Source organism: Hibiscus syriacus, unplaced genomic scaffold, assembly GCF_006381635.1.
Source record: "Hibiscus syriacus cultivar Baekdansim isolate YM2019G1 unplaced genomic scaffold, ASM638163v2 tig00112503_pilon, whole genome shotgun sequence".
Lineage (NCBI taxonomy): Eukaryota > Viridiplantae > Streptophyta > Magnoliopsida > Malvales > Malvaceae > Hibiscus > Hibiscus syriacus.
The window spans coordinates 1,320,380-1,342,948 of record NW_024063349.1 but is presented as its reverse complement, the minus strand read 5'-3'; the positions used below and the strand labels follow the sequence as shown (position 1 = coordinate 1,342,948).

The 22,569-nt window shown below is 35.9% G+C and overlaps 2 protein-coding genes across 2 annotated transcripts; one reads left to right on the top strand and one right to left on the bottom strand.

Annotated features, from left to right (window-relative positions):
* The first annotated feature begins 7,201 nt into the window (after positions 1-7,201).
* On the top strand, positions 7,202-12,695 carry LOC120180960. Its single transcript, XM_039186227.1, has 3 exons — positions 7,202-7,426; positions 8,055-8,158; positions 12,482-12,695. The coding sequence occupies exons 1-3, from the start codon at positions 7,202-7,204 to the stop codon at positions 12,693-12,695; spliced, it is 543 nt and encodes a 180-aa protein (XP_039042158.1).
* A 2,315-nt stretch (positions 12,696-15,010) lies between these two features.
* On the bottom strand, positions 15,011-19,025 carry LOC120180985 (serine/threonine protein phosphatase 2A 57 kDa regulatory subunit B' beta isoform-like). The gene is made up of 2 exons (XM_039186243.1): positions 17,489-19,025; positions 15,011-15,615 (listed from the first exon to the last, which is right to left on the bottom strand). The coding sequence occupies exons 1-2, from the start codon at positions 18,653-18,655 to the stop codon at positions 15,313-15,315; spliced, it is 1,470 nt and encodes a 489-aa protein (XP_039042174.1). The 5' UTR covers positions 18,656-19,025; the 3' UTR covers positions 15,011-15,312.
* Positions 19,026-22,569: the final 3,544 nt, after the last annotated feature.

Below are 22,569 nucleotides of genomic sequence, written 5' to 3'. Positions count from 1 at the left end.
GTGCCATACGGGTAAACATGGTGGACTTCGAATGGTCTCGACCATCGTGACTTCAGTTTGCCAGGGAAGAGTTTGAGCCTAGAGTTAAACAGGAGCACTTTCTGTCCAACATGAAAATGTCGTGGCAAAATAATTTTGTCGTGCCACTTCTTCGTTTTTTCCTTGTAGAGCTTGGCATTTTCATATGCGTGTTCTCGAAACTCTTCCATCTCATTCAGATCGAGCAATAGTTTCTCCCCAGCTAGTTGTGCGTCGAAGTTCAGCTTCTTGATTGCCCAGTATGCCTTATGTTCTAGCTCAACTGGCAGGTGATAGGCTTTTCCATATACCATCTTAAAGGGCGATATTCCCAAAGGTGTTTTAAATGTCGTCTGGTATGCCTAGAGCGCTTCATCGAGTTTTGGGGACCAGTCTTTCCTTTAGGGGTTCACCATCTTCTCAAAAATCTGCTTGACTTTACGATTAGACACTTCATCTTGCCTAATTGTTTGTGGGTGATATGCCGTGGCAATTTTATGCCGCACTCCGTATTTCTGTAATGCCTTGGTAATTAGCTTGTTGTCAAAGTGGGTGCCTTTGTCACTGATAATGTCTCTTGGTGCTCCAAATCGAGTAAAATGTTCTTGTAAAGGAACTTGAGCACCGTCTTCGAGTCATTCCTTGGTGTTGCAATCGCTTAAACCCAGTTGGATACGTAGTCCACCGCGAGTAAAATGTATAAATTTCCAAAAGAAGATGGGAACGATCCCATAAAATCGATGCCCCAAACATCGAATAGCTCTATCTTTAAATATTTTGTAGCGGTATTTCATATCGTCTGGAAATGTTCCAGTACACTGGCATCTGTCGCAGGCCTTGCAAAATTCATAGGCATCATTAAATAGCGATGGCCAGTAGAAGCCAGATTAGAGGACCTTGGCAGCAGTCCTCGCACCTCCAAAATGCCCTTCACAGGGTATTATATGGAATGGTGTAAGATATCGCGTTGCTCCTCTTCGGGGATACACCGTCGAATCATTTGATCAGCACATTGCTTGAAAAAGTACGGCTCGTCCCAAAAATAGAACTTGACATCATGCAGAAACCTCTTTTGCCCTGACTGTTCAATTCATATGGAAAAAGACCACTAACAAGAAAATTAACGAGGTCAGCGTACCTTGGAATTGCCATGGCATATAAAATTTTCTCGTCAGGGAATTATTCTTTAATATAAAAAATGTCATGGCATTCATAAATGTTTTCTAGCTAGATAAATGGTCTGTAACCTGGTTCTCTGTACCTTTCCTATCAACTACCTCTAAGTCAAACTCTTGCAATAGTAATATCCACCTAATGAGTCTAGGCTTGGCATCTTTCTTGTTCACTAAGTATTTTATAGCTGAGTGATCAGTGTGAACTATGACTTTGGTGCCTATCAAGTATGGCCTAAACTTGTCAAATGCAAATACCACGACAAGTAATTCTTTCTTAGTGGTGGTATAGTTTAATTGTGCCTCATTCAAGGTACGACTGGCATAATATATAACATGAAAGATTTTACCTCTACGTTGCCCAAGCACAGCTCCCACGGCAAAATCACTTGCATCACACATTAGTTCGAACGGTGTCGTCTAATCTGGGGGAACTATGATCGGTGCAGAGATAAGTCTTTGCTTCAGCTCTTCGAATGCGCCATGGCATTTCTGATCGAATACAAACGGTTGGTTCTATTGCAGCAAGGTGCACAAGGGCTTGGATATTATGGAGAAGTCCTTGATGAATCGTCTATAAAATCCAGCATGTCCAAGGAAACTCCGAATGCCCTTGACAGAAGTTGGTGGCGGTAGCTTCTCGATCACCTCGATCTTGGCCTTGTCAACCTCAATGCCCTTTGCAGAAATCTTATGGCCTATAACAATGCCTTCGGTCACCATAAAGTGGCATTTTTCCCAGTTCAACACGAGATCAGCCTCCTCGTATCGCTTCAGTACCTTCGGCAAATTACCGAGGCATTTTTGAAAATCATCTCCAGAAACAGAAAAATCATCCATAAAAATTTCCAGAAAATCCTCAACCATGTCTGAAAATATGGCTTGCATGCAACGCTGAAAAGTTTTTGGGGCATTACAGAGTCCAAAAGGCATTCTTCGAAAAGCATAAATGTCATAGGGACACGTGAACGCTGTCTTCTCTTGGTCTTCCAGTGCGATGGAAACTTTATTATACCCCGAGTATCCGTCCAAGAAACAATAAAATGCCTTGCCAGCAAGTCGATACAACATTTTATCAATGAACGACAAAGGTAAATGATCCTTCTTGGTGGCCTTGTTGAGTTTGCGGTAGTCCATGCACATTCGCCACCCGGTGACTGTGCGTGTAGGTAGCAACTCGTTGTCTTCGCTTGCCACCACGGTCGTGCCTCCCTTCTTTGGCACACATTAGATGGGACTCACCCAAGAACTATCTGAAATGGGGTAAATCACTCCAGTGTCAAGCCATTTGAGAATCTCTTTCATCACGACTTGCTTCATGATTGGATTTAATCTTCGCTGTGGCTCTATGGATTTGCCATGTCATTCTTCCAACAGGATTTTGTGCATGCAGATAGTTGGACTTATTCCCTTCAGATCTGCCATCGTCCATCCTAACGCTCTTTTATGCTGTGACAAAACACTTAACAAACTAGATTCTTGGTTAGGAGTAAGGGCAGAGGAAATAATCACAGGAAAAGTTTCATTACTACCCAGATAAGCACATTTAAGATGTTGTGGCAAATTCTTAAGTTCTAGGGTAGGAGCATGCTGTAATGAGGGCTTAGGAGGAACAAACTCTTCAAAATTCAAAGGTTCAAAATGCGTACCTAGGCTAGCTTTGAGGAAGCTAGCCTATTGTTCCTCGATAGAAAAATCATTAGGCTCTCCAGCCTTTAAGTCTTCGAATAACCCCTCATCAGGTCCCAGCTGAATGAAGTTGTCCTGACAAAATTGATCTGCTTATTTCGTGATTACTGTATCCACTTCTAAAATGCTTTGGCGTTCTTCAGAATCATCCATGTACTTGAGGGATCGAAAGACATTCACAGTGACATGTTGATCGGCCACTCTCATGGTCAGCTCGCTCCTCTCGCAGTCAATGAGAATACGCCTGGTAGCTAGGAAGGGTCTCCCCAAGATGATGGGTGCTGTGGCATCTACCTCACAGTCCAGAATCAGAAAATCAATAGGAAAAAACGAACTTGTCGACCCACACGATGACATCTTCAATTCGCCCTTCAAGATGCACAAGTGATCGATCAGCTAATTACAAGATGACAGATGTGGGTCTCGCATTTCCTATCCCAAGCTTCATGAAAATTACTTAGGCATCAAGTTCACGATTAAGCCAAGGTCACATAGTGCCTTCCCAATAAATTTGTCTCCTATCGAACATGGGATGATAAAACTGCCCAGATAATGTCTCTTAGGTGGCAGCTTGCTTAAGGATGAGTAAAATTCTTTTGTCGTGGCAATTATCTCGCACTACTCAGCCTTTCTTTTCTTGTCACAATCTCCTTGAGGAACTTAACATATGTAGGCATTTGTTCCATAGCCTCTAGAAAAGGAACATTGGTTTGAAGTTGACTCAGAATGTCAACAAATTTTTTGAATTGAATATCCTCGTTATGCTTTTTTGTCTTTGCGGAAAAGGAGGTAGGGTCTGACTTTCTGTACTGACGGGGTGGGAACAAAATTTGCTTTGGCATTTTTGTTTGCTCCCTCAGTCACTTTACTTGATGAACTCTCATCTTTATCCTCTTTCTCTGGTGCTTCTTCTAGCACTTCTTGATCACCTTGTACAGTCTTAGGGGGTGAATTATCCTTCGATCTTCCCCAAACTTGTCTTCGACATTAATTCATGTACCACTTCGTAGAGTTAGCACACTACAGTGCTCTTTTCCATGAGGTTTTGTGACTTCAGTGTCACTCGATAGATGTCTTGGTCGTCGTTCTTGTAATGCCACGACAATTTGACCAACCTGATTCTCCAATGTCCTCAACAACGAACTATAGCTCTGAAGCAGAGCCCTTGGTTTTTTATGGAGTTTCATGGTCTTACAGCATTGTCTTTGTTGCTATGAACTCTTGCATTGTGGCCTCCAAAGAACTGGTGTTAGATGAAGATGGCCCTCCCTTGTTGGAATTATGCCATGGCATATTCGATTGAAATCCCTGGGAGTCATTGAAATTCTGATGTCGAGTTGGTTGATGAGCATTGTTGGTTCCTTGGTTTCCCCACGAAAAGTTTGGATGTTGACGCCATCCATGATTATATGTGTTAGAATAGGATTGTTGTTGCCTCGGCTGAAGTGTCTACATAATTGATGGATTCTTGATTAGTCGGGCGGTCACTCTTATTGTGATTGTCGTGGCATAATAAACATGCTAAATGAGCTACCTTCACTTCTCTCACCTCACTTGGCCTTTGCAGATTCTTCAACATGTTGGTGATAGTAGCAAGTTGGGTGGACACGTTATCCTTAGAGTCTAGCTCGAAAGCTCCATATGATTTATGCCCAAGTCCAAGCCTTATGGATGGGAACAAATAATCGTAGGTGGCAATCCTGTCCAAATGTCAAATGCTTATGCTGGTGATTTATCAAGTAATGTCCCATTTGCCGAGGCATCTAACATCATCCTCGTGGGTGCATTAACTCCATTGTAGAACATCACCACTTGCGTCCAATCTTCAAAACCATGATTTAAACATTTGCAAAGCAATGGTTTGTATCGATCCCAGCACTCATACATCGACTCGTCATCAGCTTGACGAATGATGAAAAGAAGCAATGTCGTTCCTTAGTTGGGTTTTCATGTTCGGAAGATTATACCGTAGCAAAATATTTTTGCACAGATCAATCCACGACTCCATTGAACCCGTTGGAACGCCACTCAACCAATCTCTTGCTCGGTCACACAGGAATATGGAAATAGCTTTAATTTCAGAACATCTTCGTTCACTCCTTGTTGGCAAAAAGAATCGCACACCTCCATGAAGTTATGAATATGCTGCTTGACATATTCATTTGGCATGCCCCCGAATTGCCCTATGGAATTCAGCATATTGAACATGACAGGTTTGAGCTCGAAGTGGGCTGCCTGAATTTCTGGTGCCACTATTCTAGGATTTAAGTCATCTAAGATCGGGTTTAAGTGATCACGAATGGCATGAGGTCGGGCTGCATTCTCAGTATTTAGATTTACCTCGGCATTTTGATCATCCTCATGACCAATGCCTTGATTTCCGATTTGATATATATGCACGTTGAGCACGTCTTCTTTGTCTAAAAAGCCTCTCGATCTCAGGTTCAACCGTTCTAATGGCTCATCCGAATGTCTTCGGGTCATACACCGCGAAAAACCTGAAAAAGATAAGGAAAATAAAAAGTAAAACTATCTAAAATAAATAAATAAACAAGTAAAATAATAATGCTATGACAAAACAAATTAACTTCCAGATGCTAATCCCCGACAACGACGCCAAAAACTTGTCTGTTGTTTGTGAGTACTATAAATGGTGCGGATATGTGTGCAAGTATACACAATCGAACAAGTAATAAAGTGATGAGTGAGTATTATTCTCCATAGGGATTGGAGGAAATCAAATAAGTTTGTCACGACACTTTACTCTGTCACCTAAGTAAAGTTAGAGATGGTATATATACAAATGATAATGTTGTGTCAAAATGAATGGATGGTATGGAAATGGAACGATGACAATGTGGTAGCAAATGGATATGTTGTGGCAAAGGAATTGTGTGTACTGCAATCAAATAAAAATGTAAAGGCAAAATAAACTGTAAATATTGGATTTGATTATAAGGACTTTAGACTCCTCACACGACAAGCTACTATGGGAATGAATGATAGGAGTTACCTAGGAAAATCTAAGTTCACTTCTCAGAATGGTTTTACTTCTATGCTTTATCTGCCCGACAGAGTTTACTAAGGGTGCCCTATGTTATCTCTAGTCAAGGGACTCGACAAATTAAGGATGCCTTGGAAAAACCGATTGGCGTTAGCTACTGCAGGGATCCTATTGGTCCAATAACAGGATATGTCTTGGCAATACCTTTTTGCGGCAGCATTAACATCTAACCTATCGCTCATGCACAACTCCTTTTAGTCGAATGAAATCCTAGTCTTATCTCTAATGTGGATTAGGCCTAGTTACTATCTAGAACCCCTTGCTTATGTGGTTCCTCCTAGTTTCTCTCGAATCTAAGGATATACTACATAGGTAAAGTAATCACCTAAGGAATGGCTACTCTCATAGCTCCTACAACCTTAAGGCATTAAAATTCATAAGCAAAACAGATTATAACATAGAAAAACAATCATTCATTAAAGCAAAACTTAAATATCCAAAATAAACTCCCACCAAATAAGATCATTTCATGGTGGGGTTCGAAATAACCAAACACAAAGCAAGTTAATACGTTCCTTACAACCCAAATAACAAATAACGAAAGAAAAGAGCAAAGGGAAGGAGGAAAAGCCTTTGACGTGCACTTTTGGAGGTTCCCTCGACCACCACGAATAGTCCCAGTGATCTAGCTCCTCTCGGACACCTAGTTCGCCACTCCCTATAGCTTGTCAACGGAGGAATGCCACAAATAAAACGATTGACGGAAAAAAGAGAGATATTTTTCTCTGAATTTTTAGGCTCTTGGCGGCTGTCTAAAATTCTCCAAAGTCCCTGCAAAAAGTCAGGCTTCATCTTCTATTTATAGGAGAGAATGAACCTAGGGTTTTGTGTTAAAATTACACTAGTACCCTAAAGTTCATTCCTTTTATGTGAGAGTCGGTGCAAAGATGGTAACTGGCCCCTCCATTATGGCTGATTGCAGAAAGCACTTTTTATGCCATGACAATTGGCTCTTACTAAAAATATTCTTCTTTCGTTCTGATCGCTCTCGAAATACCAACTAGTTCGGAATTTGCATTCTGCTCAACGGTCTCCTTATGTCATGGCATTTCCCTTTTGCTTTTCCTTACTCCCAAATCCTTCACATCACCAGACAAACACTTTCCCAATAAAGCAGCACTGATTACAAAATAAAATGCCGCGACAAACAGAATTTCACCACATGCAACTATATGCTCCTAAATGCCTCTATATGATCCTATATGAGCTCTAAGACAGTCAATAACTTAAGTGAAAAGGTCCCAAATATGACCTTTTTATGGAGTTACCAGCTGGCATTTCTCTCCACACCCTTGAAACTATCATAAGTTCTATTGGCTTTAAACAAGGAAGACTTCTTGTTCGTTATTTGGGTGTCCCTTTGGTCACCAAGAAACTAACTGAAAAGGATTGTCAAGCCCTTATAGACAACATCAAGAACATGCTTCACCAATGGTCAAGAAAGAAGATGAGTTATGCAGGAAGGGTGGAGCTCATCAAGACTGTTCTTTGTAGCGTTGCAAACTATTGGTGTAGGCAACTTTCTTACCTCTTTCTATTATCAAGAAAATTGAACAACTGTGTTCAAGATTCTTTCGGAAAGGCTCGGACACAAAAGCTGTAGGAACAAGAGTGAGTTGGGGGAAAATCTGTAATCCAAAGTTTGAAGGTGGTTTAGGTCATATGGATATTAAATCCTGGAATAGTGCGCGCTTGATTCACTTTACCAGAAAACTTCTTGCTGGTGAAGGTTCACTTTAGGTATCCTGGACTCAAATTAGTATTATCAAGAACCAGGATTTCTGGACCATGACAGAACCACATAATTCAAGCTAGATTTTTAAGCGTATTTTGAAAATACGAACCATAGCCAGATCATTGATGTTGTCTTCTGCAACTAACACTAAAATAATTTGGGAAGAGATTCGGCCCAAAAATAACAAAGTCTTTTGGCATAATCTGATCTGGTTTTCTCTCCATGTCCCGAAGCATAGCATAATTTCTTGGATGATCATACTGGATCGTCTCCCAACCAAGGACAAATTACAACATTTCAGTATTATTTCTAATGCTGCTTGTATATTATGCCATGATGAAATTGAAACTAGAGACCATCTTTTTGCCACTTGCAGGTATACAGCTTCTATTTGGAGTTCTCTGCTCCATCTGTCCAGTTTGAACATGCATTTCACCTCCTGGTCCAGTCTGTTGGAGTGAGCAGCAAATTCATGGAAGGGCAAGTCCATGATTTCTACTATTTTTAGGCTCTCGTGGTGCGATTTTAATTACACTATTTGGGAGGAAAGAAATCGAAGGATTTTTACAGGGAAAAGCCGAAGTGCTGAAGAAATCATCAACAACGTTAAGATGATTGTAAGGACTGTTCTAAGTAATAGGAACATTAATAGAAATGATAGCATAAATTTAGTTTTATGTAGCAATTGGGGTATAGTTTAATTTTGTTTGTACATAGGTTCCCCATTCTTTTGATACTCTGATTGTATCGTTTTGTAGCAAGGATCTGTTATTTTGGTTAATAAAGCTTAATTATCCAAAAAAAATTAGGGAGCAAAAATAAATTATCAATAGGAGATAAAAAAAACTTTATACGAGAATTTGAAAATTTCATAGGACGACCACCCCTATTAGCTTTCCCCTAATCCATCCCTGATGTTAATATATTATTGGTGTCTAACCCATTTAGATCTCCCTTTAAATTAGTCATTAAGTAATTCATAGATCAATTATATCTAATTAATTGATCGGTTAATTTGGATCCATTATTATAAAGATTTATTATAGGGTGACGTTTTTAACTAAATTTATTTCATCATAATATTAAGATTTAAACTATTGATTTTTTTAAGGAGTCTAACATCTTGTATTACTAAAATAAAAGGTAATTAGTATAAGGTCAATATTTTTAATAACATTAGGAAGCAAATCTATAGAAATAAGGTTCAATAATATTTTGAAAAGTAAACTTATGGTTAATCTATTTTGTGAAATTTAAAAAAAAAAAAAAACGTTTTTACTATCAAGCTTAATCGTAGTTCAGTCTATATTGGATTTAGATGAGTTTTTCTTTCTTCAGAAAACACAAATAGTGATCAAATAATAATATTTTTGTTCATTATGTATAGGGTTTACGCTAAGAATTTTGTTCATTATGTATAGGGTTTACACTAATTAGGGTATTGCGTTAAGCAGCTTCACAGATAAATCGATTGTTTCTAAAATTTTAAATTTTCATATAATTTAAATATTCTTTTATATCTTTTATTATTAATATGTTTTTATTTTTTTAAAATGTTATAAGTTCATCTCTAATATAATATCATGTTTACGTAAACCACCCAAAAACATACCGGTTATATCATAACCAATAATTTGATGAATTACTCGTTTTTTTAGACTCCAATAATTAGGAGTGGGTAAAGCCTTGCCATCGAAGCACATGCAGAAGCAAAGTAACATTACATTCTAAAAATGTAAAAAAAAAAAAAAGTCATTATTTGTTATTTAAACAGCTTTGGAGTTTAGTGTAGAACCTGAGATTTGTTTTGGTAATACAATAATATAGTGTGAATCGGCATGACTCATTTGTCTAAAACGGACCAGTTGACTTCAGCAATATATATGAACAGAATTCTTTATATGAATAAAACATCATGCATTATGCATTCATCATTTGTTAATTCTTTTTGTTCAATTAAAATTTAGAGTTATATTATCAACGAGGGTTAGTTCAAGAGGTAAACAAAATTTTGAGTTCGAGTCTTTGTGTATGTAAAAAATATCTATTGGGAGACTCACCCACAACATCAGGTGTACGACCCGAGTCGATCCAGAATAATCAAAACAAAACCTTAATAGCCGGAAGTACAACCAAAAAAAATTTAGAGTTATATTAATTTTTCTTTATAGTAGAGAAATTAAAAATGAGTATAATAATTGAATAACAGATAAGAAACATATTTAATTAATGAATAAAAGCAGCTGGTATATGTAAGAGTGAAGGAAGCAACCTGTAAGCATGAACCGACCGAGCACCAATAATCTATAAAAGAAATAATGTGAGGGAAAATCCGATGACGGCGGTGGAGTTGGAGGAGAGATTCTTGGCGTGAGGAATTATTGTGGGATTGTGAGTGTCACGTTTGAGCAAACGCCACCATCAGCACTGTGTATATACACAGTTTATGACCTAAAGTAAAGCATCACAACAACTCACATCCATTTTCTTTTCATGCATTTGTGGAGTTGTTTGGTGATTTACTTCAAAATAAACGGAATTTCTTCTCTTTAAATTTGTTCTTTGCTTTCCTATGCTCTTTTCTTGTTTTTCTATGCTCTTTTTTCTTTTTAGAATTTTTAATATGCATTTTTAAAAGTGTAATTAGATATGGTAAATTTGATCATAATATAATTACCTGAATCTATTTATTTGATCTGAGACTCAATATGTAATATTTTCAGATTTTGGGTCAACGAAGATGAATTGACCCGAGAGATCTATGGAGTGGAATAATTGAGTAATTAGAATTGATGGACCAAGTTTGGGTTTGATTTGTGAAGGATTGAATCCAAATAGGAAAGAGATTTACAAAGGGTTTTGAGCCTTTGGGCTCACCCATGAGTGTTCTAAATTGAAGATATTTACTTGTTAATTCTTTCGTGTTATGAATTTATTACTACTGATTTGGTTTTATTGTGCTTATGTTCATATAGAAGCATGTTTTCCAAAATTAGAAGTAAGAAGGGCGCAATCTACATTTTTTATTTTTCGATTATGGTTGGAGGCATGGGCACAACACTAGACATGGTACGGTCCGACGTGGCAGTTTCTAGAAGATCCAATCAACAACAGTTTCTAAAAGATCCAGTCAGTACCTCCTAGAAGGAGGACGAACATAGTTATCTTAGGAGGAGTTATTTTTTAAATTTAAGTTTGAATTTGAAAATTTTGGGATTTATTTTTAGGATTTATTTATCTTTTAATTTTCATATTATCTTTAGGGTTTTAGAAAGCTATAAATACCCCTTGGGGTAAAGCTTTGAACACACTTGCTTAGACTTTATTTTTTTAGTTTTGGTTACTTTGCTTTATAGAAGTTTTTTTATTTTGCTTTCATTTCTATTTTACTTTAAGTTTTATTTAAAACATGCTAAGTATCACTTCCGTCATGCTTAGCTAATTTTCTCATAAGTCAAAGGCTAAGCGATGACTCAATTCAAAATGTGAGAATTGAAAAGCACTTAACATCTTCAGGATGTCATTCTCATTTTTCTGGAAATTTGGATAAGTAATCGACCTAACCTTTGAAAATAAAAATTCTTTCATTTTAAAATATCGATGTTGGTCGGGATGTTGTTCTGATTTAAAGTTGGGAGGAAGGATCGGCTCGTAGCACATCTAACTTCCTGTGAACACACTTAGCGACGGTCCGCTAAGGGAAACTGAGATCGGATTCGATACTCAGTGAGACAACATGATCTAAGTCGGGCTTTTCTAAAACTTAAAATTATTTTGTGCTAACGAAGATGGTTGTAGTTGGTTCAATTAAAAGTCGAAATTTAAATATTGACCTTGGGAAAATTGGTTACCAAAGTGAAAAGCAAGTTATAAGGGTTGGGCCTTGTAGACTGTAGTCAGCGTGAATCTCAAAGTAAAATCCATTTTGATGATCATAAATGAATTGAGTCAAAGCGAGGTTTGAGACTAGTTTTTACCACTGCTATTTTTAACTTTACGCTTTTAATATTCTTTATTTTCACTCTTTACTATTTCTCTTATTTAATCCTTATTCCACCAAATCCCCCTTGTTTTATTTCACTGCAAATTATCTAGATAAATAGTTAACACAAACTCGAATTTGGAAATTTTCTAAGTCCTTGTGGATTATCCTTATTTCTCTTTACTATGCTCTTTCCTTATTTATTTTTGAGAAGAAAGAATTTTATTTGACAGTAAAACGACGCTTGTTGAATTGACATCATTGTTGGGGACTTAACCAAAATTATTAATTTAAGTTTGTTTGATTTATGACCAAGAAGAACTCGGGTCAATTAGTAGATTTTGACTAGGAGATCGAAGCACGAGCTCGTAGAACTCACGCACAGATGCTTCGAAAAAGAATGAGACAATAAAAAGAGCATTATCAACAAACAGATCCAGACTCGAATTCAGAATCAAGTTCAGATGTTGAGAGAAACTTCAAGTTCGATAACACAAAACCCATTCCAATTGTCAATCCCATTTTTGCATCAAACCTTTTTGCATCGTCTTCCCTCATGGCGAAACTTCGTTTCAGTTAAAAACTGGTCTCATTCATCTTCTCTCTACCTTCCATGGATTACCAAATGAAAATCCACATAAACACCTCACGGAATTTCACATGGTCTGCTCCAGCATGAAACAACAAGAAGTATATGAGGATCATATCAAACTTTGAGCTTTTCCTTTTTCCTTAGTCGATTTGGCTAAGTGATTTTTATTTTATTTACCTCCATATTCTGTTACCACATAGGCTAACATGACTCGCATTTTTCTTGACAGATTCTTCCCTGCGATGAGGGTGAGTGAGCTAAGAAGAAGCATTCTTGGAATCATACAGAAAGATGGAGAGTCACTCTACGACTACTGGGAGATATTTAAAAAGCTCTGTGCTAGTTGCCCGCAACATGTGTTGATTGAGAAAACCCTTCTTCAATATTTCTACGAAGGTTTAACTCCTCTAAAAATGAAGATGATAGATGTTACCAGTGAATGAGATCTGGTGAACATGACTCTTAATGCAGCTAAAAGCTTAATTTTCTACATTGACTTCCAATTCTCAACAGTTTCACCCCTCTAATGAACTCATTGACGGGTTCATGAGATAAGTTTTATTTCTCTTGAAAGTAAAATCGATAAATTAACTGATCAGTTAATTTACTTGTTATGGAAAAAATCGGAACAACAAGGCTATGCAGAATATGCATAGTGCCATATCATCCAACAAGTTATTGTCCGATGTTATAGGAAGAAGTTGGCGCACAAATGAACACAATGGGCAATTTTCTGGGACCTCCCCAAAGGCCTTACAACCCAGGGTGGAGAGATCACCCAACCTTCAGTTATGCACAAAACTCGAGGCCTAAGCAAGCATATAAATGAAGGCCACCTCTACCACCCCATCAACCGCATAAGGCATCATTGGAATCAATCGTTGAGAGGTTGGCTCTTTTTCAAGAAAAATTCCAGAATCGCACTGAAGTCCATTAACAAGAAATAGACAAGCAGATTGGTCAACTAGCTCAGACCGTAGGACGCTTAGAATCACAAGGTAAACTTCCATCACAAACCGAGGTGAACCCACGGGAAAATGTTAGCGCCGTCACTCTTTGGAGTGGTACAGTTGTCACACAACTAGTCCTAGAGGATGAAGACATGAAAATTTAGAAGAAAAAGAAGAGTCGGGATCCCATAAAGAAGAAAAAACAATTGACACATGACCCTAAAGAAAAAAATAGATGAATCACAATTCGATCTCGTGTCATCTCTCTATGTTGTTCCACCTCCTTTTCCATAAAGGTTAGTAAAAACAGATAAACAAGTCAAGGAAAAGTAAATATTGAAAGTATTTCAGAAGATGAAAATCAATATATCTCTCCTTGAAGTAATCCGAAAAGTACCAAGGTATGCTAAAATTTTAAAGGACCTCTGCATGACAAAAAGAAGACTTGTTGGAATGAGAAGGTGAATTTGGGAGAACACGTCTCAGCTGTTTTCCAACGAAGACTTCCACCTAAATTAAAAGACCAAGGCATGTTCGTAATACATTGAAAAATTGGTAAGGTTGAGATAAAACGAGACATGTGTGATATTGGCACATCTATTATTGTAATGCCTCTCTCGCCTAGCTACTTTAAATTGTTTTTTATGTTGCAAATTTGTTTTCTTTGAACCTTTAGATGAGCTGTATAATATTGTCGATCCAATTTACGACTAGACTAAGTTAAGGATATTACAAGAAGTATGTTAAACAAAATTTGAAGAGAAAAAAAAACCTCAGAATGGATGAATGCAAGAATATAGACACTCTAATGTGTCAAAAGAACCTGAACAAAGAAGACGAAGCAGAGAAAAAGTCAACAAACCTTCTATAGAAGCCTGATATCTTATATTATGAAAGTAGATTATCCATATTTATGAATTGTGCAATTGAAACACATCTTATAAATGCTAAAAAAGTCCTTAGATGTATGGGAGGGACACTGGAGTATGAAATCATATTTTGTACAAATTAGGAATTTAAAAGATTCACATTATGGTGCTGCAAAATATATATATGATGGCACAATCTATGGTAGAAGCTGAATTTATTGCAGCTAGTGTTCCTGTTTTTCATGAAAAACAAAATGTTCAATATCAAATTATTTTCTCTTAGAGAAGACATAATGAAGGGTTGATTGATTTGAACCGTAGGTGATACTTACAAAAGCTTTACCAAGAAAAAAATTAATTTTTAGTTGTATTTAAAATCATCATTAGTTCAATAAAATTAGACTTCACAATAAATTTCTTTATTTTACATCTTGTTTTAAAATATAAGTCTTCTTTTTCTTTAAACCTCCATCAGGCTTGAAGACAGTTTTCTCACATTATGTAATCTGAATATCTAACATATAAAAAATCTAACATCTCTGAATCGATCCAACCTGTCTTCCAAATGATAACATTAACAGTTCTTAAATAATATTACACCCTTCTTGAAATACTTCAATTTTTCTTTAAGTACTTGTGTACAACATGTATTTTAACATAAATATGAAGATATGATCCTCTAAGGACTTTCTTGCATAAAAAGTTAAAAAGAATTAAACATACCAACTTCAAACATATATTCATACACAATACTTGCATCCACAACCGAATCCGAGCAATATAGGTCGCACACTTGCAATGGGAATACTGTCTGTCTGTTTTCAATAACAATAATAAATGAACCAACCAAGGCAAGGATGTTGAGATATCCAACTGCCTGAATTCCAATGATTTGATCCTAATTTTATCTCAACTATAGAAAATCTCATGAACCAAGGATACAAACAAAAATATCCGATACTTTTTCTTTTTGTTGGAAGAACAAATAAGGTGACAAAAAAAATACAAGTCGTTCCTCACATATCATTCTTAATCTTCAGTGTGATACTAACAAATTCCATGCATTTGAAATGTATCTTCATTGATCAGATTGACAATAACAATTAAAAAGATGAAAAGTTGGGGGCAAAAGGAAAATAATACCACCAAAACGGAGAAATTCAGCAGAGCCATCGTCACGAAACGAATCACTTCTCACACTGAAGAAACCAACAGTAATATTAGACTGTTACCATGTCACGTCATCCTCTCTCCGCTGTCAAATCTGCCAGTTTTTTCCATGTCATTTGTCTTTTCTCTTCCACCTCTTGTGCTCTGGCTTCTTTCTCTGCAAACTCTCTCTGACACTCGTCAAACAACTCAACATCCATTTCCATGAACATCTTCCGCACATTCAGGGTCAACCCATGAACTGCCTGATTCCAATGACTTCGGGTATTCCTCTCCAATGCCTCAAATATGATTGGTAATATCACCTGCCGGTTCAGGGAAATTAAGCTCACAATGTGTTCATTATTCCATAAGAAGAGAGCTCTCTCAGCAACCTGCAACACAACAGGGTCTTAGTAAAAACTCTGAAGAAAGTTCTATCTTACTACAAAGATCAAAAGCAAGTTAACAAACCAATATACTTATAACCGGCTCCCTCCAACAATTCTAAATTGTAACTAGCACAGTAGAAAGCTTATTAATAAAGTGAACCAAAAGGAGTCCAAAAATTCTATCCTCACCAGATGGTAACCATCACAGGAGAAACTTAGCTGAACAAGACCAACTTTGAACTATCCAACCATATGGCATATTTTACCCTATCCTTCTTGACAAAAGGTGATCCCTCACAGGTGTCCGGTGAAACTTATCAATTAAGAACTATCCATTATCCAACCATATGGTATTAGAGACAAAATGCAGACTACAAGACTTAATATGTATGATAGGAACGGTTATAAAGTAAAGGGAAATGGGTGAGAGAAAACTGCAGATGAAGTACAGTTAACCATCACTGAGTTTGAAGTCAAGGGCGGAAAATAGAAGGAAAGAAATAGATAAAGAGCAAAGTTTTAAATAAACTTGTTCATTTGACAGCTCGGATTTGAAGAGAAAGGTACACATGCACCATTTTCCTTCCCTTTCTACTGCCTCCTACCAAAGGAAAAGATGGAAAAAAAGTAGTTTTTCCTTACTTTTTCTCTCCTACCAAACATATTATGGAAGAGAAATGAATCAGCAAAAAGATGTAGGTAAATCAATAAAGGAACACCAGACTGAAGATTTATAATAAAGAGAGTTATGAAGAGGGCACAACATCTAGAATTCACAGGCAATGGGTTGCAAGGCAATTTATGGAACCAAGCAATGAGTAGTATGATATCTGGAAACCAGCATAAAGAACGCACTTAATGAAACAACAGAAAGAACTTCTAAGCAACCACAAGTTGAAATTTGGATCATCATTTATTCATAAGATCTAAAAATAATTGAAAGCATAGAAATAAAACATTATCTACAAACAAAGAGGATAGAAAAATCAATGATGCAAGACATTACACAAAGAAGAAACAATTGATGCTTGATTGAATCTCAACCAGCATAAATCCAGGACACAGTAGCACACTCGAACAAGCTGAGATAAACTACACTGTGGGAGAAAGTAGAGACTAGGTTACATAATTGGGAATTGACCTACTCTACAGTTATTTCTTCTGGGTACAGAAAGAATGAAACCAACCAGATGCAAATATAATGCTTAAAACTAGGCAACAGTTTGCACAACTTTCCGAAAAGAAATCAGGAATGAGGGAAAAAAGGGTATATGCATCACATTGCAGCACCTTCCCAAGAAACCAAAGATTAATTTTCATGAATCAATATCCATTCAACATTCAGAATTAGAAGAAATTACATTGGAGGATGATAAATTTATAAAGGAGAAATAGCATAAGCTCCCAACTTGGGATCGAAATTAATTACTATCATATGATTTAACTTCACATCTAGCAAGTAACAACATTTCAACATTCCATAATTCAGAATATCAGTGGTACCTAAAAGTGATTGACTACTAAAGCTATTGGAGAATTAGCATACTCAGAGTGACATCCAAAAGACAAAAGCCCTTAAAAGTTCATATGATTTATCTTTCACATGCTAGCAACATTTTAACAATCCACAATTCAGAATAGTACTGATTTCGAAAGGGGATTGACTACTTGAGCTATTGGAATTAGCATACTCGGAGTGATGTTTAGAAGAAAAAGGTCTTAAAAGTTCATACGATTTATCATCACATCCTAGAAACAATTCAAGATATAACTATTCAAAATACCATTGGTTCCTAAAGGTGATTGACAACTCAAGCTATTGGAATTTGCAGACACATAGCAAAGTATTCAAAAGATAAAAGCCCTTAAAAGTTACCTGGAAATGTAAGCTATTGAGGCAACGTGCAATCTGTCTGAAAAGAGGAACCATACATCGTTTGAACTCTGCAGACTGCGTTGCTTCAAGTACTTCCTCAAGTTCCCCGAGGAAGAGAACTTCCTTCTGACAATTAGTCATAGGCCAATACTTCAACAACCCTCTGATAACCGTATCAGCCAGCTTATAGTCCTTCTCAACAAACTGTGTTATACAATATGACAACTGCTGATGATACATGACAATAGGTTTCGGCTTATGCAAAGGAATCAACCCTCTCACAAGGAACAACTTATGTTCCTCTTTCATAGGCAAAGCGAAACCATTAATAATACTCCCTAGAATCTCCAAAAGCTCCCCGATCCCACTATGCCTCTCTGTTTCATATATAAACCTATAGAAAATATTATTTATAGCCTTCCTAATGAAGGGTCGATGCACCATGAATTTACCATAAATCCTATGAAGAATCGTTTTCAAAAGCTCTCTTTCCCTGATATCCTCCGATTCAAACAAATCAAGCAACTTCAAAACGAACGAATGACCAATGAATTTCTTTGCAACCCTAGTATCCGTATCCGTGCACACAACATATCTCAAAAGAAGCTCGTATACAATCTGTAAATGTGGCCACGAGGGATCCAAATAATGTTCCTCTTCTTCAGGATCCGAGGCTACTTGCCCCGTATTTTCGTGAGACGCTGGAGGGAGGGACCGAAAAATGTTGACTCCAATCATTTTAATCATCTCTTCCTGGCATATCTCCGTGATTTTGCTAGACCCAGATTGAATAAAATCGACAAGTTCCAGCAACGTTTGCCGCTTGAATTCTTTTTCTCGGGCCGATTTTAAGACATCGTTGAAATCGAATAGGAAGCAACAAATCTGTAGCTTTCGCAAGAATAGGGTTTGTCTTTCCGAAACGGGGGTGTCTCGTAATAACGGCAAGGGTTCGATGGTGGTCATTGGGGGTGGGAGTTGGACCACAGGGCTGCTGGAATTCGTGGTTGGTGCTCCCTGGCCGGGTCTGGAAGCATGGTTGACGACAACATTTGTGATTGGACCCGACACGAGATTACCGGAACCTGGTGGACGGGAACCAGTATCCGTTACCGTTGAATTCGATTTGGAATACTTCTTGCTTCCTTTGATAATTTTCTTGAACATTTTGACCCCCAAAAAATAAAAACATAACAACGATCAGGTTGACTGATGGAGCTAGGGATTAGGAAGTCGACATCGGTGATTTTGAGGTTTCAATAGATCGGAATACATGACATAATTGCCCCTAAGAAACTAAATTCAAAAATGGGGATTTCCATTAGATTCTTCTGTTTGTTTCTCGAGAAATGGTTGGATTCTTGTCACCATTAATTGATCGAAAATTCGAAAAGAGTCGTCAGAAAAGGCAGATCGCCGGAATGCGGGCAGCTCGTATAACGGCGGTGAAGTTCCGGCGATCAAATGGACGAACCAATCCAAAGGGGAAAATATAAGAGTCGAAAGACAGAGAAAGAGCGAGAGAAGCGAGTGACAAAGAAGCCTAGAAAAATAAGAGGAAGTTATTGCAATAAATTCCTTTATAAACAGTATCTTTAAATAAAGGGTAAATATAACTTTTGGTATCAATTTTGATATTTATGTGTAATATGGTACTTATTTTTTTAAATGTAATTAACTATATAATTTTTTTTATGTAATTAAGTAATTATTTTTTTATTTGATAAAATTAGGTATCAAATGTTTTCAATTATATATGCTTAATTTTGATTGGCCTATACTTGTAATTTTAATATGTTTTATTAAATATATAATATATGTTATATATTCAAAAGAAGGATATTAAAATTTAAGTATAGACACATAATTAAAAAATAGTAAGGACCTAATTGCATTTTAAAATAAAAATTGAATACAAATATGAACCAAAAATAAATTAGATTCATAATTGTAAAATTAAAGAAAGTTAAGTATCTTACTATACCATTAGAAAAAAAATTAAATACCTAATTGTATATATATATATATATATATATATATATATATATATATATATATATATATATTTAACATCATATAGTACATGAATGTTAAAAGGGTAAACAACTTTGGTGATCCATTATGTTTTTGATTCGTTTGATTTTAGTTGTGAATTAAAAATAAAAGTTGGATTCTAATCCTTTATGTTATCGGTTTAATACGATTTTATTCTTCTACCGTTTACTCCATTTACCCTAGTACAAAAGTCTCACTTGACACTAGGAAAAGATATAAAATCCATCTATGTGACCAACCGTGTAAGACAAGTTGTTGGCATTCACAATGAACTTCAGTTTCTAGTAAAGTCGTGTGGTGATATCATGGATAATGTTTCTATATGATCATTGTTGAGATTTTATATATTTTTAATATCAACTTCGACATCAATTATTAGGATCACGAGAGTTAATGGTTGAGTGATCAAATTGTATTGAATCAATAGCGCAAGTGATTAAAACTAAACTTTCTTTAAAGTGATGACTAAAATCGAATGAACCAATAAAATAAAAGACTATCAATGTTGTTTATCCATGTTAAAATTAAGCATAAAAATTATATTTATATTTAAATATTTTGGAACATGGTTTTCAGAACCAGACCGGGCAGCGAACCGGCCGTGCTACCGGTTCACTGGTTCAACCGGTCAGACCGGTCGTAAGAACCGGACGAAGTCATAATTATTTTAAATATTAAATAAAAATACTAAAAACATTTAATAAAAAAAAAATTAGGTTGAACCGGTTCACGGTCCGGTCCGATTCGAGCGGTTCAAAGCCGGTTCGAACGGTTCCTTACGGTTCACTAGAATCGATTCAACCGGGGTAGAATTGATCGGACAAAGCAGCGGTTCACGTTTGAACCGGCCGATCCGATCCAATTTTCAAAACACTGTTTTGGAATGTGCATTTCATAAAACACACTTTCCCTTAATGTGGAAATCAGTCAACAACTTGCATGTATTAAATGAAAGACGAAAGCATAAAATTAAAATAAGGGATAAAATTTAAAAAAAATCAAAATAGGGGATACAAAATAAAACCAAAATCTTTATAACATTGATAAGATATTTATAATAACTAAAAAATATGACATTATAAAAAGAAAATAATAATAATATTGATAAATTATAAAATTGAAGAAAAAAATTGTATTGTCTAGCAATGAGTTTTTGCGAATGAATTTTACAAGGCGGTGGTCGTCTATTTTATTTGGGATCTTTTTGTATTAGTCGTTCTTCAACATGATTGTCATCCTCACTATTTTTATCATCTTGATTGGTGTTATGTCTAATATTGGCATCTTCAATGTGTGTTGCTGATGATGAATGATATGTATAGAATAACGATCGCAGAGGTGTATGATCAACTATCCTATTACTCAATGAGAGCTACAAAAAATTGGGAAAAATGATGTGATCGATTGTATTGGTTGGACCGAATGTGGTGGCAATAAAGGAGTAACACTCTTAAAATACGATGCATGTGAGGCAAATATCGAGTCAAATATTACGAGTGTATAATAATCTTGTGGTGAACTAGGCATTAATGGAACATAATATGATGAATATTGCATTAGTGCCGACGATGGTGTATGTTGTGTTGTTTTGAAAGGCACTGTTAAGGACAAGTCAGAAAAGTTCGTTATTCCCTGATTAGTTAGGAGAAGATGATATTGTGTCGGTGGACGTATATTCCTACGATGATGAATAAACTCAATTCGTTACTCATCAAACAATAGATATGGCTTCTCGTGTTGCATGACCCATCTTATGTAGTTGCTCAAAATTATCATATCAAGGTTTAAAAAAATTGTGATCGATAATACGATCATATCGTGTCTCCCACATCTCTAGCCACTCGCTATACTTCTTCCCTCAATCAACATTTGACTTCCCCATGTGTTAACATTTTGTAAATTGTTTAAGTAAATGATTGATACTGGAACATATTGTGTGAAACCTATTACTCAACAATAGCGTAACAGATATGAGGCACAATCGCATGTCATACATCTAGTGAACCACTCAACTTGGGTGGGATGCAAGCTATCAATTTTATATTTAAATAGGATATCTATTAGAACTAAAAACAATATTTTTATTACCAAAACACAAATTAATAAATAAAATTCTAGTTATCACGCTAAAAATATGAAAATTCTAATTACTAAAAATATACCCCTAATCCTCATTTCTACTCAATCAATAACTCGATATCTTAAAGCTTGTCCAGAATATCGTGACAACTTAAAGTTGTTGGCCATCGATTTAATTTAAGAAAATATGTCATTCAAATAATTATATATTTACGCGTCAAATAAGAAATTAAATTATCTAATTACGAGAGGGAACACAAATGACTCATTAACATGTAAACATGAAAAAGACATATGATACCATGTCTAAGACTAGAGAAGTATGCATTCTCCAATAATATTTTCTCAGATTAGTCTTCCTACACACAAAATATGAGCACATGTAAGTAATTTTCGGGTATCACTTAAGATTTGTCAAATTCTCATTTAACGAATATGTTGAACATTAATATTTTCATTATTTTTTTGTAGATAATGAGTGAAGAAAATTTTCAATGAGATTGTTTTGTTTTATCACCCTCTATGCATCCTTCCTTAATATGTGTAATGAAAATTGTATTATTTTCATATAAGACTTTTGAAATTTCTTTTTATAGTATAAATCATAATCTTTTTGTATATGATGAATTACAAATCTTAACCGCACACATTCACGAGTACTCATTAATAGCCAAAATCTTACTACGATTAGAAGAAGTGACAACAATAGTTTATTTCATAGAGTGTCCTTCTTGTCTTTTGTGCCTTGAATATAACTAAATATGTTTAACCTCATTCCAATATTTTTGAGTTAGACGAGAGTTAAAATTTTACTAATATATTGACAACAAATGATATGTCATATGACTAACAAGATTCACCAATAACACTTAGATATAAAACTTCATGATCAAAATTTTATTAAACTTGAATTTAATATTTTGATATAATAAAATAATTCATATATA

Excerpts from the sequence above, each read along its gene's own strand:
- LOC120180985 (XM_039186243.1), bottom strand. The coding sequence starts at position 18,655 with ATGTTCAAGAAAATTATCAAAGGAAGCAAGAAGTATTCCAAATCGAAT. Across the intron at positions 15,616-17,488 it reads TCAATAGCTTACATTTCCAG|GTTGCTGAGAGAGCTCTCTT; the intron begins GTAACTTTTAAG and ends GTTGTGTTGCAG.
- LOC120180960 (XM_039186227.1), top strand. The coding sequence starts at position 7,202 with ATGGAGTTACCAGCTGGCATTTCTCTCCACACCCTTGAAACTATCATA. Across the intron at positions 7,427-8,054 it reads GGGTGGAGCTCATCAAGACT|GTATACAGCTTCTATTTGGA; the intron begins GTTCTTTGTAGC and ends TGCCACTTGCAG. Across the intron at positions 8,159-12,481 it reads AGCAGCAAATTCATGGAAGG|ATTCTTCCCTGCGATGAGGG; the intron begins GCAAGTCCATGA and ends TTTTCTTGACAG.